This window comes from Schistocerca nitens, chromosome 9, assembly GCF_023898315.1.
Source record: "Schistocerca nitens isolate TAMUIC-IGC-003100 chromosome 9, iqSchNite1.1, whole genome shotgun sequence".
NCBI classification, from domain to species: Eukaryota; Metazoa; Arthropoda; class Insecta; order Orthoptera; family Acrididae; genus Schistocerca; species Schistocerca nitens.
In genome coordinates, this window is record NC_064622.1 from 508,120,089 (window position 1) to 508,134,312 (window position 14,224).

Below are 14,224 nucleotides of genomic sequence, written 5' to 3' on the forward strand. Positions count from 1 at the left end.
TCCTTCATGAAATCCTCCCCACTCCACCAAGAGTGTCTTTCCGCCATCCACCTAACCTTCGTAACCTCTTAGTTCATCCCTATGAAATCCCCAAACCACCTTCCCTACCCTCTGGCTCCTACCCTTGTAACTGCCCCCGGTGTAAAACCTGTCCCATGCACCCTCCCACCACCACCTACTCCAGTCCTGTAACCCGGAAGGTGTACACGATCAAAGGCAGAGCCACGTGTGAAAGCACCCACGTGATCTACCAACTGACCTGCCTACGCTGTGACGCATTCTATGTGGGAATGACCAGCAACAAACTGTCCATTCGCATGAATGGACACAGGCAGACAGTGTTTGTTGGTAATGAGGATCACCCTGTGGCTAAACATGCCTTGGTGCACGGCCAGCACATCTTGGCACAGTGTTACACCGTCCGGGTTATCTGGATACTTCCCACTAACACCAACCTATCCGAACTCCGGAGATGGTAACTTGCTCTTCAATATATCCTCTCTTCCCGTTATCCACCAGGCCTCAATCTCCGCTAATTTCAAGTTGCCGCCACTCATACCTCACCTGTCATTCAACAACATCTTTGCCTCTGCACTTCTGCCTCGACTGACATCTCTGCCCAAACTCTTTGTCTTCAAATATGTCTGCCTGTGTCTGTATATGTGTGGATGGATATGTGTGTGTGTGTGTGTGTGTGTGTGTGTGTGTGTGTGTGTGTGTGTGTGTGTGCGCGCGCGAGTGTATACCCGTCCTTTCTTCCCCCTAAGGTAAGTCTTTCCGCTCCCGGGATTGGAATGACTCCTTACCCTCTCCCTTAAAACCCACATCCTTTCGTCTTTCCCTCTCCTTCCCTCTTTCCTGATGAGGCAACAGTTTGTTGCGAATGCTTGAATTTTCTGTGTATGTTTGTGTTTGTTTGTGTGTCTATCGATGTGCCAGCGCTTTCGTTTGGTAAGTCACATCATCTTTGTTTATATATATATATAAACAAAGATGATGTGACTTACCAAATGAAAGTGCTGGCAGGTCGACAGACACACAAACATACACACAAAATTCAAGCTTTCGCAACAAACTGTTGCCTCATCAGGAAAGAGGGAAGGGGAGGGAAAAACGAAAGGATGTGGGTTTTAAGGGAGAGGGTAAGGAGTCATTCCAATCCCGGGAGCGGAAAGACTTACCTTAGGGGGAAAAAAGGACGTGTATACACTCGCGCGCGCGCACACACACACACACACATACAGACACAAGCAGACATATTTAAAGACAATATATATAGTCATTGTAAAATGTTTGAAAGAATTTCCTGTCACCTAGTCATTCCAGGGCTTCATAATACACAGTTGCTATGGAGGTACAATGCAGTGTACATAAGATTTTCGTAAGACATAATTTAGAGCTGTAGGAATGCAGGGTAATTTCAAAACTGCTTTAAAAAAGAATGCAAAATCAGACATCATTTCTATTTATATGGAAGATATTGAGTGCTAGAATATAGAATAATATGTAAAATGGCCATTGTTTCTAAACAAGGAAAAAGTGAGTGAGGGTGACTGTGTTTGACCAGCATGTTACAAAGCATGAAGCTACCGATAGTTTACTGGTGATGACAATGCATCATGTGCTACTGGTAATGGGTAAATGATGGGGCCTAGGAAACAAAAAGAAATGGAGAAATGTTAGCAGAAATATGGCTTAATGTACCTCACTTTTTGATAACACCAGCTGAAAATGTAGTCCTTAGAATGTTCAGTATGGAGATAACTTTAGATAGTAGCTGCATACTTGTGTTGTTGTTATTACGTGACTTTGAATTTGTTGCCTTCTGCAAACTCCCTGAACTCATTTTTACACCCATTCCACTTTATAGAGAGCACAATCTTCTGTAATTCTGTATATTTGGCCATAACCCATTCCACAAAGGACATCAAAGTGTCTCGAAAGAAGATAAACTAGAGAGAACCAATTTTATGGAATAAAATTTAAGATACGAGCTTGTTGTACACATTAGAAACTTTCTTGGCTAATATATGTATTAAATTAATGTTTTTGAAAACAGTGTGTTAGCAAGCACATGTTCCACATCTCCAGGATTGAGAAACCTGAGTGCTCTTAAAAAAATGGGCTGTATTAATACTACACCCTAACCATGCATTCAAAAATTTCAGTTCTTAAAAAGTGAGTTACTATTGAAGTTTGTGTTTCATTCTTACAGTTCTTAAAATCAACGAAAAAAAGCCACCATGTGATACCTTAAGTTTTGTTTGCAGTGCTTATGTACCACAGTTGCCGATCATAATCATAGTCGGTGTGGCAACTTCGTCCCTGGCTATCAGCCGTAGCCTGCCGTACAATGTTTCATCCAGAGTTCGAATACAGCTGTTTCAGATAACCTCATCAACAGCTACAGTGAACAATGTTATTGAAAATGTAAGTACCTATGTTGTAAATGCGTATCTTATCTAAAATAAGTTAGCAGATGGTATTAATATGTAGTAGTGCCAATAAAAAAATTCTTATATAGTGGTTACTAGTTAGTAGAGTTAGTGACACACTTGTATGAATAAGTAAAAAACTACATGGCTCAGTTGAAATAAGTATTTACCATTAAACACTCATAAAACTTACAGTCTTTGACAAATGATGCAGTTACTGTGGTGCAAGATTACCAGTGCGTGAAGTTTTTGTGTAGTTCATAACTGCTGACTTCTTGTGCAGGGTAACAGGCAGTATTTACATTCTCTCTCTCTCTCTCTCTCTCTCTCTCTCTCTCTCTCTCTCTCTCTCTTTTAAAGTGGTGCCTACTGAATCATTGGGGAGGCCAGTGTACCTTTTTTTGATACAGAATGTTCTGGCAGGATGTAAACAATCAAAGGTTAAAGGTAAACAAGTCACATAATTGTAGAAATACTGATTTGACAAAAGGCACGTAAGAAAGACTGAAAACAGTTGTAATATATTTTTTACTTTTCAGTCCTGGTAGTATTTTTTACAGAATGATTGGTTTCTGTCTGATGCTGTACTGTCTATTATTTTACAAAAAATAGAAAATGTTGAATTGACATATGTAGTTGGGTGAGCAACTTGTGTCTGTATCAGAACGTCACATCTGAATACTACGGAGTGCAACTGTTGTCCAAGTTTTAAATATCTAATTGTTGGAGAGAGGGAAGAGGGAGACGAATAGACTGAGAGAGACTGGGAGAGGGGGGAAGAAGCCAGAAAGGAAGAGATGGAGCTGTGCTGTGAGCATCATGGATTTGCATTTAGTAAAACATTATAGTAATTTGCATAAAAAGAGCGTTTTACACTAAAATAATAAAAAGGAAAATTGCGTAGAAAATTTATCATTAAAAGTCCAAGAGTGTAGAACAATGGGGATGAGCATACTGTATTTACATTTGCTAAAACATAACAGTAACTTGCATAAAATAAAAAAAAAAAAGTAAAATTATGTTAGAATCATCGTTCAGATATTAAGAGTGTAGAACAGAGGACCTGTAAACTGTAAAAAGTATAAAATAATAAGATTATAAAAGTAGAATTGTGTAAAGTAACGAAAATTGAATTGAGTGTGTAGGAAGTATAAAACAAAACAATAAAATTTTAAAACGGGAAACTATGTGAGCAGCTAAAGTTACAGGTAACATGGTGTGAGAGCTATACTTAATTGCCATTTCCGATCTTCCACCTCGATGCAACGCATGTGTGAGAGAGAGCTCCATTCACTGAGAAAACGGCAGTGGTGCACTGACTCTCATACTGTCCTAATAGTAAGCTTGCATGTGGGCTGGCTTCCATACACACTGTAAAATAACAATAATAATAATAATAATAACAATAATAATAATAATAATAATAATAATAATAATAATAATAACCCCCGTGGAGGCCCGGGAAAAGAATAGGCCTCCGGTATGTTCTGCCAGTCGTAAAAGGCGACGAAAAGAACAAACCACTAATAGGGCTAACCCCCCTTTTAGTGTGATTACTTGGTTCAGGACAGAACTAAAGAAGCCTCGGACAAGCGCCGTCATGGTCGGGGACGGCGCTTGAACCCTATGCCCGCCCACAATGGTAATGACACTGCTAGCCAACTGGAAAATGATTTAAATCCAAATAGAGGTGTTTTGCAGGATATGCGTCCTGCAACCACCCTAGAAGGAAAACAAAGACAGAGGATGAGATGGTCAGATGAAGTTAATCGACACCTCATGTTCTGTTATTACCAAGCAACAAACCTAGGAACCAACACAACTGGATACAGATCACAAGTATACACAACATTTATTACCAGATACCCAGAATTAAAATTTTTAACAGAACAACGTCTAGCTGATCAGATTCGTGTAATAATAAAAAATAACAGGATACCCCAGTCAGAATTAGAAAACATCAAACAACAAGTACAACAAACACTGGAACAAAATAATGTACAGTCACAAGAAGAAGAAAATACAGTAATAGTCTCAAACATCCCAGAGCAAACAAACAAAGAACAACACGCATCAATTAAACAATCAGAGGAAAATGAAATTTTAAGACAGCCACCAGCACAAGCACAAATAGAACATGAAGTGACACACATGTTAGATATAGAAGAAAAATTTCAGTTGACATATATAGAATACAAAGACACAAATACAGACATTAGACCATTCTTGCATAGACCACCAAATAGCCCACAAGTCGAAACAACAATAAAAACTATCAACACAATCATACACAACAAAATAAATGAATACACAACTATGGAAGAGTTACAACTACTGGTTTATGTAGGAGCACTCACTACACTAAATATACACACAAGGCAGATATCAGAACCAACCAACACACAGAAGAAACCCACAAAACCAGCATGGCAACACAGGCTACAGATCAGAATAGAAAAACTGAGAAAAGACATCGGACAGTTAACACAATTTATAAGAAATGAAATAACAGACAAAAAACGAAAAAGGTTAGGTAAAATCTCACAACAAGAAGCAATAGAGCAATTAGATGAAAAGAAGCAAAAATTACAAGCTTTGGCGAAACGACTTAGAAGATACAAAAAAAGTGAAAATAGAAGGAAACAAAACCAAACATTCAACACAAACCAAAAGAAATTTTACCAAACAATAGATAACACACACATAAAAATAGACAATCCACCAAACATAAGAGACATGGAACACTTCTGGAGCAGCATATGGTCAAACCCGGTACAACATAACAGGCATGCACGGTGGATACAAGCAGAAACAGATACATACAAGATGATACCACAAATGCCTGAAGTGATAATTTTGCAACATGAAGTCACCCGAGCAATTAATTCTACGCACAATTGGAAAGCCCCTGGAAATGATAAAATAGCAAATTTCTGGCTAAAGAAGTTCACCTCAACACATTCACATCTAACTAAATTATTTAACAGTTACATTGCAGACCCATACATATTCCCTGATACACTTACACATGGAATAACTTATCTGAAACCTAAAGATCAAGCAGACACAGCAAACCCAGTTAAATATCGCCCCATAACATGCCTACCAACAATCTACAAAATATTAACTTCAGTCATTACACAGAAATTAATGACACATACAACACAGAACAAAATTATAAATGAAGAACAAAAAGGCTGCTGCAAAGGAGCACGAGGATGTAAAGAGCAACTGATAATAGATGCAGAGGTGACATATCAAGCTAAAACTAAACAAAGGTCTCTACACTACGCATACATTGATTACCAAAAAGCTTTTGATAGTGTACCCCACTCATGGTTACTACAAATATTGGAAATATACAAAGTAGATCCTAAATTGATACAGTTCCTAAACATAGTAATGAAAAACTGGAAAACCACACTTAATATCCAAACAAATTCAGATAATATCACATCACAGCCAATACAGATTAAGCGTGGAATATACCAAGGAGACTCATTAAGTCCTTTCTGGTTCTGCCTTGCTCTGAACCCACTATCCAACATGCTAAATAATACAAATTATGGATACAATATTACTGGAACATACCCACACAAAATCACACATTTGCTATACATGGATGATCTAAAACTACTGGCAGCAACAAATCAACAACTCAACCAATTACTAAAGATAACAGAAGTATTCAGCAATGATATAAGTATGGCGTTTGGAACAGACAAATGTAAGAAAAATAGCATAGTCAAGGGAAAACACACTAAACAAGAAGATTACATATTGGTTAACCACAGCGACTGCATAGAAGCGATGGAAAAAACAGATGTCTATAAATATCTAGGATACAGACAAAAAATAGGAATAGATAATACAAAGATTAAAGAAGAACTAAAAGAAAAATATAGACAAAGACCAACAAAAATACTGAAAACAGAATTGACAGCAAGAAACAAGACAAAAGCTATAAATACTTATGCCATACCAATATTGACCTACTCATTTGGAGTAGTGAAATGGAGTAACACAGACCTAGAAGCACTCAATACACTTACACGATCACAATGCCACAAATATAGAATACATCACATACATTCAGCAACAGAAAGATTCACATTAAGCAGAAAGGAAGGAGGAAGGGGATTTATCGACATAAAAAACCTACACTATGGACAGGTAGACAATTTAAGAAAATTCTTTCTAGAACGAGCAGAAACTAGCAAAATACACAAGGCAATCACTCATATAAATACATCGGCTACACCACTGCAACTTCATAACCACTTCTACAACTCTTTAGATCACATAACATCAACAAATATGAAGAAAGTAAATTGGAAAAAGAAAACACTACATGGCAAGCACCCGTATCATCTAACACAGCCACACATCGATCAAGACGCATCCAACACATGGCTAAGAAAAGGTAATATATACAGTGAGACGGAAGGATTCATGATTGCAATACAGGATCAAACAATAAACACCAGGTATTACAGCAAGCATATTATTAAAGATCCCAATACCACAACAGATAAATGCAGACTTTGTAAACAACAAATAGAAACAGTAGATCACATCACAAGCGGATGTACAATACTAGCAAATACAGAATACCCCAGAAGACATGACAATGTCGCAAAAATAATACATCGACAGCTTGCCTTACAACATAAACTTATAAAACAGCACGTTCCTACATACAAGTATGCACCACAAAATGTACTGGAGAATGATGAATACAAATTATACTGGAACAGAACCATTATAACAGATAAAACAACGCCACATAACAAACCTGACATCATACTCACCAATAAAAAGAAGAAATTAACACAATTAATCGAAATATCCATACCCAATACAACAAATATACAAAAGAAAACAGGAGAAAAAATTGAAAAATACATCCAACTGGCTGAGGAAGTCAAAGACATGTGGCATCAGGATAAAGTTGACATCATACCAATTATACTATCAACTACAGAAGTCATACCACACAATATCCACCAATACATCAATGCAATACAGCTACATCCAAACATATATATACAATTACAGAAATCCGTAATTATTGATACATGTTCAATTACCCGAAAGTTCCTAAATGCAATATAACATGTACCATACAGCAAAAAGGAAGTGACGCTTGATAAAGGTCCGCGTCACTCCATTCTTAACCAGACTTCTAAAAAGTCTGAGCAAGTAAAGAAATAATAATAATACAGCTACATCCAAACATATATATACAATTACAGAAATCCGTAATTATTGATACATGTTCAATTACCCGAAAGTTCTTAAATGCAATATAACATATACCGTACAGCAAAAAGGAAGTGACGCTTGATAAAGGTCCGCGTCACTCCATTCCTCACCAGACTTAACGTCTGAGAAAGTAAAGATAATAATAATAATAAAACCCGTGGAGGCCCGGGAAAAGAATAGGCCTCCGGTATGTTCTGCCAGTCGTAAAAGGCGACGAAAAGAACAAACCATTAATAGGGCTAACCCCCCTTTAGTGTGATTAGTTGGTTCAGGACAGAACTAAAGAAGCCTCGGACAAGCGCCGTCATGGTCGGGGACGACGCTTGAACCCTATGCCCGCCCACAATGGTAACGACACTGCTAGCCAACTGGAAAATGATTTAAATACAAATAGAGGTGTTTTGCAGGATATGCTTCCTGCAACCACCCTAGAAGGAAAACAAAGACAGAGGATGAGATGGTCAGATGAAGTAAATCGACACCTCATGTTCTATTATTACCAAGCAACAAACCTAGGAACCAACACAGCTGGATACAAATCACAAGTATACACAACATTTATTACCAGATACCCAGAATTAAAATTTTGAACAGAACAACGACTAGCTGATCAGATCCGTGTAATAATCAAAAATAACAGGATACCCCAGTCATAATTAGAAAACATCAAACAACAAGTACAACAAATACTGGAACAAAATAATGTGCAATCAGAAGAATAAGAAAATACAGTAATGGACTCAAACATCCCAGAGCAAACAAACAAAGAACAACACGCATCAATTAAACAATCAGAGGAAAACGAAATCTTAAGACAGCCACCAGAACAAGCACAAATAGAAAACGAAGTGACACACATGTTAGATATAGAAGAAAAATTTCAGCTGACATATATAGAATACAAAGACACAAATACAGACATTAGACCATTCTTGCATAGACCGCCAAATAACCCACAAGTCGAAACAACAATAAAAACTGTCAACACAATCATACACAACAAAATAAATGAAAACACAACAATGGAAGAGTTACAACTACTGGTTTATATAGGAGCACTCACTACACTAAATATACACACTAGACAGAGATCAGAACCAACCAACACACAGAAGAAACCCACAAAACCAGCATGGCAACACAGGCTACAGATCAGAATAGAAAAACTGAGAAAAGACATCAGACAGGTAACACAATTTATAAGAAATGAAATAACAGACAAAAAACGAAAAAGGTTAGGTAAAATCTCACAACAAGAAGCAATAGAGCAATTAGATGAAAAGAAGCAAAAATTACAAGCTTTGGCGAAACGACTTAGAAGATACAAAAAAAGTGAAAATAGAAGGAAACAAAACCAAACATTCAACACAAACCAAAAGAAATTTTACCAAACAATAGATAACACACACATAAAAATAGACAATCCACCAAACATAAGACATGGAACACTTCTGGAGCAACATATGGTCAAACCCAGTACAACATAACAGGCATGCACGGTGGATACAAGCAGAAACAGACACATACAAGATGATACCACAAATGCCTGAAGTGAAGTGATAATTTTGCAACATGAAGTCACCCGAGCAATTAATTCTACGCACAATTGGAAAGCCGACTGAGTGAGGTGGCGCAGTGGTTAGCACACTGGACTCGCATTCGGGAGGACGACGGTTCAATCCCGTCTCCGGCCATCCTTATTTAGGTTTTCCGTGATTTCCCTAAATCGCTTCAGGCAAATGCCGGGATGGTTCCTTTGAAAGGGCACAGCCAATTTCCTTCCCCATCCTTCCCTCACCGAGCTTGCGCTCCGTCTCTAATGACCTCGTTGTCGACGAGACGTTAAACACTAATCTTCTCCTCCACAATTGGAAAGCCCCTGGAAAAGATAAAATAGCAAATTTCTGGCTAAAGAAGTTCACCTCAACACATTCACATCTAACTAAATTATTTAACAGTTACATTGCAGACCCATACACATTCCCTGATACACTTACACAAGGAATAACTTATCTGAAACCTAAAGATCAAGCAGACACAGCAAACCCAGCTAAATATCGCCCCATAACATGCCTACCAACAATATACAAAATATTAACTTCAGTCATTACACAGAAATTAATGACACATACAACACAGAACAAAATTATAAATGAAGAACAAAAACGCTGTTGCAAAGGAGCACGAGGATGTAAAGAGCAACTGATAATAGATACAGAGGTGACATATCAAGCTAAAACTAAACAAAGGTTGCTACACTACGTATACATTGATTACCAAAAAGCTTTTGATAGCGTACCCCACTCATGGTTACTACAAATATTGGAAGTATACAAAGTAGATCCTAAATTGATACAGTTCCTAAACATAGTAATGAAAAATTGGAAAACCACACTTAATATCCAAACAAATTCAAATAATATCACATCACAGCCAATACAGATTAAGCGTGGAATATACCAAGGAGACTCATTAAGTCCTTTCTGGTTCTGCCTTGCTCTGAACCCACTATCCAACATGCTAAATAATACAAATTATGGATACAATATTACTGGAACATACCCACACAAAATCACACATTTGCTATACATGGATGATCTAAAACTACTGGCAGCAACAAATCAACAACTCAACCAATTACTAAAGATAACAGAAGTATTCAGCAATGATATAAATATGGCTTTTGGAACAGACAAATGTAAGAAAAATAGCATAGTCAAGGGGAAACACACTAAACAAGAAGATTACATATTGGATAACCACAGCGACTGCATAGAAGCGATGGAAAAACAGATGCCTATAAATATCTAGGATACAGATAAAAAATAGGAACAGATAATACAAATATTAAAGAAGAACTAAAAGAAAAATATAGACATAGACTAACAAAAATACTGAAAACAGAACTGACAGCAAGAAACAAGACAAAAGCTATAAATACTTAGGCTATACCAATATTGACCTACACATTTGGAGTAGTGAAATGGAGTAGCACAGACCTAGAAGCACTGAATACACTTACACGATCACAATGCCACAAATATAGAATACATCACATACATTCAGCAACAGAAAGATTCACATTAAGCAGAAAGGAAGGAGGAAGGGGATTTATCGACATAAAAAACCTACATTATGGACAGGTAGACAATTTAAGAAAATTTTTTATAGAACGAGCAGAAACTAGCAAAATACACAAAGCAATCACTCATATAAATACATCAGCTACACCACTACAATTTCATAACCACCTCTACAACCCTTTAGATCACGTAACATCAACAGATACGAAGAAAGTAAATTGGAAAAAGAAAACACTACATGGCAAGCACCCGTATCATCTAACACAGCCACACATCGATCAAGACGCATCCAACACATGGCTAAGAAAAGGCAATATATACAGTGAGACGGAAGGATTCATGATTGCAATACAGGATCAAACAATAAACACCAGATATTACAGCAAGCATATTATTAAAGATCCCAATACCACAACAGATAAATGCAGACTTCGCAAACAACAAATAGAAACAGTAGATCACATCACAAGTGGATGTACAATACTAGCAAATACAGAATACCCCCAGAAGACATTACAATGTAGCAAAAATAATACATCAACAGCTTGCTTTACAACATAAACTTATAAAACAACATGTTCCCACATACAAGTATGCACCACAAAATGTACCGGAGAGTGATGACTACAAATTATACTGGAACAGAACCATTATAACAGATAAAACACCACCACATAACAAACCTGACATCATACTCACCAATAAAAAGAAGAAATTAACACAACTAATCGAAATATCCATATCCAATACAACAAATAAACAAAAGAAAACAGGAGAAAAAATTGAAAAATACATCCAACTGGCTGAGGAAGTCAAGGACATGTAGCATCAGGATAAAGTTGACATTATACCAATTATACTATCAACTACAGGAGTCATACCACACAATATCCACCAGTACATCAAAGCAATACAGCTACATCCAAACTTCTATATACAACTACAGAAATCCGTATTTATTGATACATGTTCAATTACCCGAAAGTTCCTAAATGCAATATAACATATACCATACAGTTAAAAGGAAGTCACACTTGATGAAGGTCCGTGTCACTTTCCATTTTTGACCAGACATAACGTCTGAGAATAGAAAGAAATAATAATAATAAAATAAAAAAATCACACACACACTTGTAGAGCTGCAATGTGCTGACACAGTACACAGTGCGGGACTGCAGTTCTGCAGGTAGTCTGGTGTTGAGAAGTTGTGTTGGGTGGAATGCATGAGTGGAGACGGGAGGCAGGGAGTGGGAGACAGGGTTGACAGGGTTAGGGAAGGGTGACCGACAGCTCAGAGGAAGGCAGCAGGTGTACGGGATGGGAGTAAGACTCACTGGCACTGGTCAGTTCGTGCCACATAAAAGATTACAGGGTGCAGAGTGGGTTGGGAGCAGGTGAGAGAACAGAGGAAGGGGAGAAGGTAAAGAACATCATGTGGGTGCAGGATTGGTGAAGTTAAGTGTTGGGGCAAGCGGGTGTGGAGCAGGCTGTTAGTGGAGATTGAGGCCACTGGAATTATAGGCACAAAGGATGTATTGCAAGAACTCTCATCCGCATAGCTCAGAAAAGGTGCTACTGTGGGTAAGGATCTAGGTGGCACAGCTTGTGAAGCAGCCACTGAAATTGAGCACATTGTGCTTAGTAGACTCTTTTGCCATTGGGTGGTCAGCTCTGTTCCCATCCACAGTTGACAGTGGCCATTTATTCAGGTGGGCAGTTGGTTGATGGTCATGCCAACATAAAATGCTGTGCAGAAACTGCAGTAGAGGTAGCATAAGGTGTATCAGTGCTGTTTTCAGAGGTGGCCCTGCCTCTGGTGGGGTTGTGCTTGGTGAGTGAATTGGGCAGGTCTCACACCAGGGTCTCCCGTAGGAGTGTGACGCCTACAGTGAGCAGTTGGGAGTGAGAGTGGCAAAGGGATAGATCTGAACATTACGTAGATTGGATGGATGACATATTATCACTTTCGGAGGGTTGGAGGATTGTGGGTTGGATGATCTTAATTTCCATGAACGGCTGTAGACAGTCGAAGTTCTGCTGACAGATAGGGTACAGTTGTTTCAGGCTTGGATGATACTGATTGCTCCATTGCAGCTGCTTCTTGGGGGTGGTGGGTGAGCTTAGGAGTGTGTGAGGATATGGTGTGGAAAATCTGTCTGTAGACTAGGTTTTGGGGGGGGGGGGGGGGTAGTGATTGTGTGTAAACCCTTTAGTGGGAACTTCAACGTAATGGGCAAGGGAATTCTCATCACAGCAGATATGCTATTCACTGGTCACCAGACTATTTCATATTTGGGAAGGCAAAGGTGACAGACGTCAAAATGCAAGTACTATTGATGGGTTAGTGGGCTTAATATCAACAGAAGTATGGTGTCATCAGAGATGTGTAGGTCGACATCCAGGAAGGTGGCACATCAGGTTGAGGAGTACCAAGTGAAGCAAGTGGGGAAAACATCTTGTGGTTGTGGAGAAAAGATGATAAGGGTGTCTTGGCCCTGGGTCTAAATCATGAAGATATCATCCGTGGCTATAAACCAGAAAAGGGATCTGAAGTTTTGGGAGACAAGGAAAATTTACTTATATAACCCATAGAAAGGCTGGCATAAGAGGGTATCATGTGGATGCCTGCAGTCTCACTGCAGATTTTTTTGTATTTCTCAAAGGAGAAATTCTATATATGTGAACATAATTAGTTGGTTGTGTAAGAAATGAGATGGTGGGTTTGAAGTTGGAAGGACATAGAGAGAGATGATGTTTAATAGCAGCAAGCTCATGGACATGGAGTTGTTGGTGTATAGAGATGTCAACAGTGATGAGAAGGGCTCCAGGTGGTAATGGGGTGGGGATGATGAGAGTTGGTGAATGAAGTGGTTCATATCTTTCAATACGAGAACTTAGGCAATGTGCAATTGGTTGGAGGTGTCAGTCGACAAGGGCAGAGGTTCGTTCAGTGTGAGCACACTGATCAGCAACTGTAGGCCACCCGGTATTGTTGTGTTCGTGAAAACACATAGAAGGTAGGTGTGTGGGGATCATTTTGAGAAGGAAGATTGATTCGAGGTAAAGGTTTTTGGTATCCTTCTAAAGTATTTACAACGTAACAATTTGGACATTAAACCACTGCTATAGGTAACAACTGATGTGATTACTTACATTGAATAGATATATCTGTTCGAAGAAACGGAAGAGATAGTGTGATTATTGGACTAAAGAGTTGGGATTTAACTGCAACAAATACAATTTTCCTTTTAAGTGCTCAGTGAACAAACTTGTAGACATAATACAATCTTACATAGGGTATTGTTCCTACAAAAAGGGTGTGAAATACAAACATCTGTTAAATTACACTAGAATTTATATTGATATTAATTCCAGCTCCCATTAAATTGCCCATTTCTTTACTCAGACTATGTATATGTAAGCTACAGAACATCTTCATTT

The 14,224-nt window shown here is 38.3% G+C and overlaps 1 protein-coding gene across 2 annotated transcripts in view; it reads left to right on the forward strand.

Annotated features, from left to right (window-relative positions):
- The window catches only part of LOC126203028 (origin recognition complex subunit 3), a 122,875-nt gene that overhangs the window by 45,034 nt on the left and 63,617 nt on the right, over nucleotides 1-14,224 (forward strand). For both annotated transcript variants that reach the window (XM_049937266.1, XM_049937267.1), the window contains exon 6: nucleotides 2,271-2,430. In XM_049937266.1, the coding sequence (XP_049793223.1) occupies nucleotides 2,271-2,430 (160 nt within the window). The remainder of the gene's footprint in view (nucleotides 1-2,270; nucleotides 2,431-14,224) is intronic.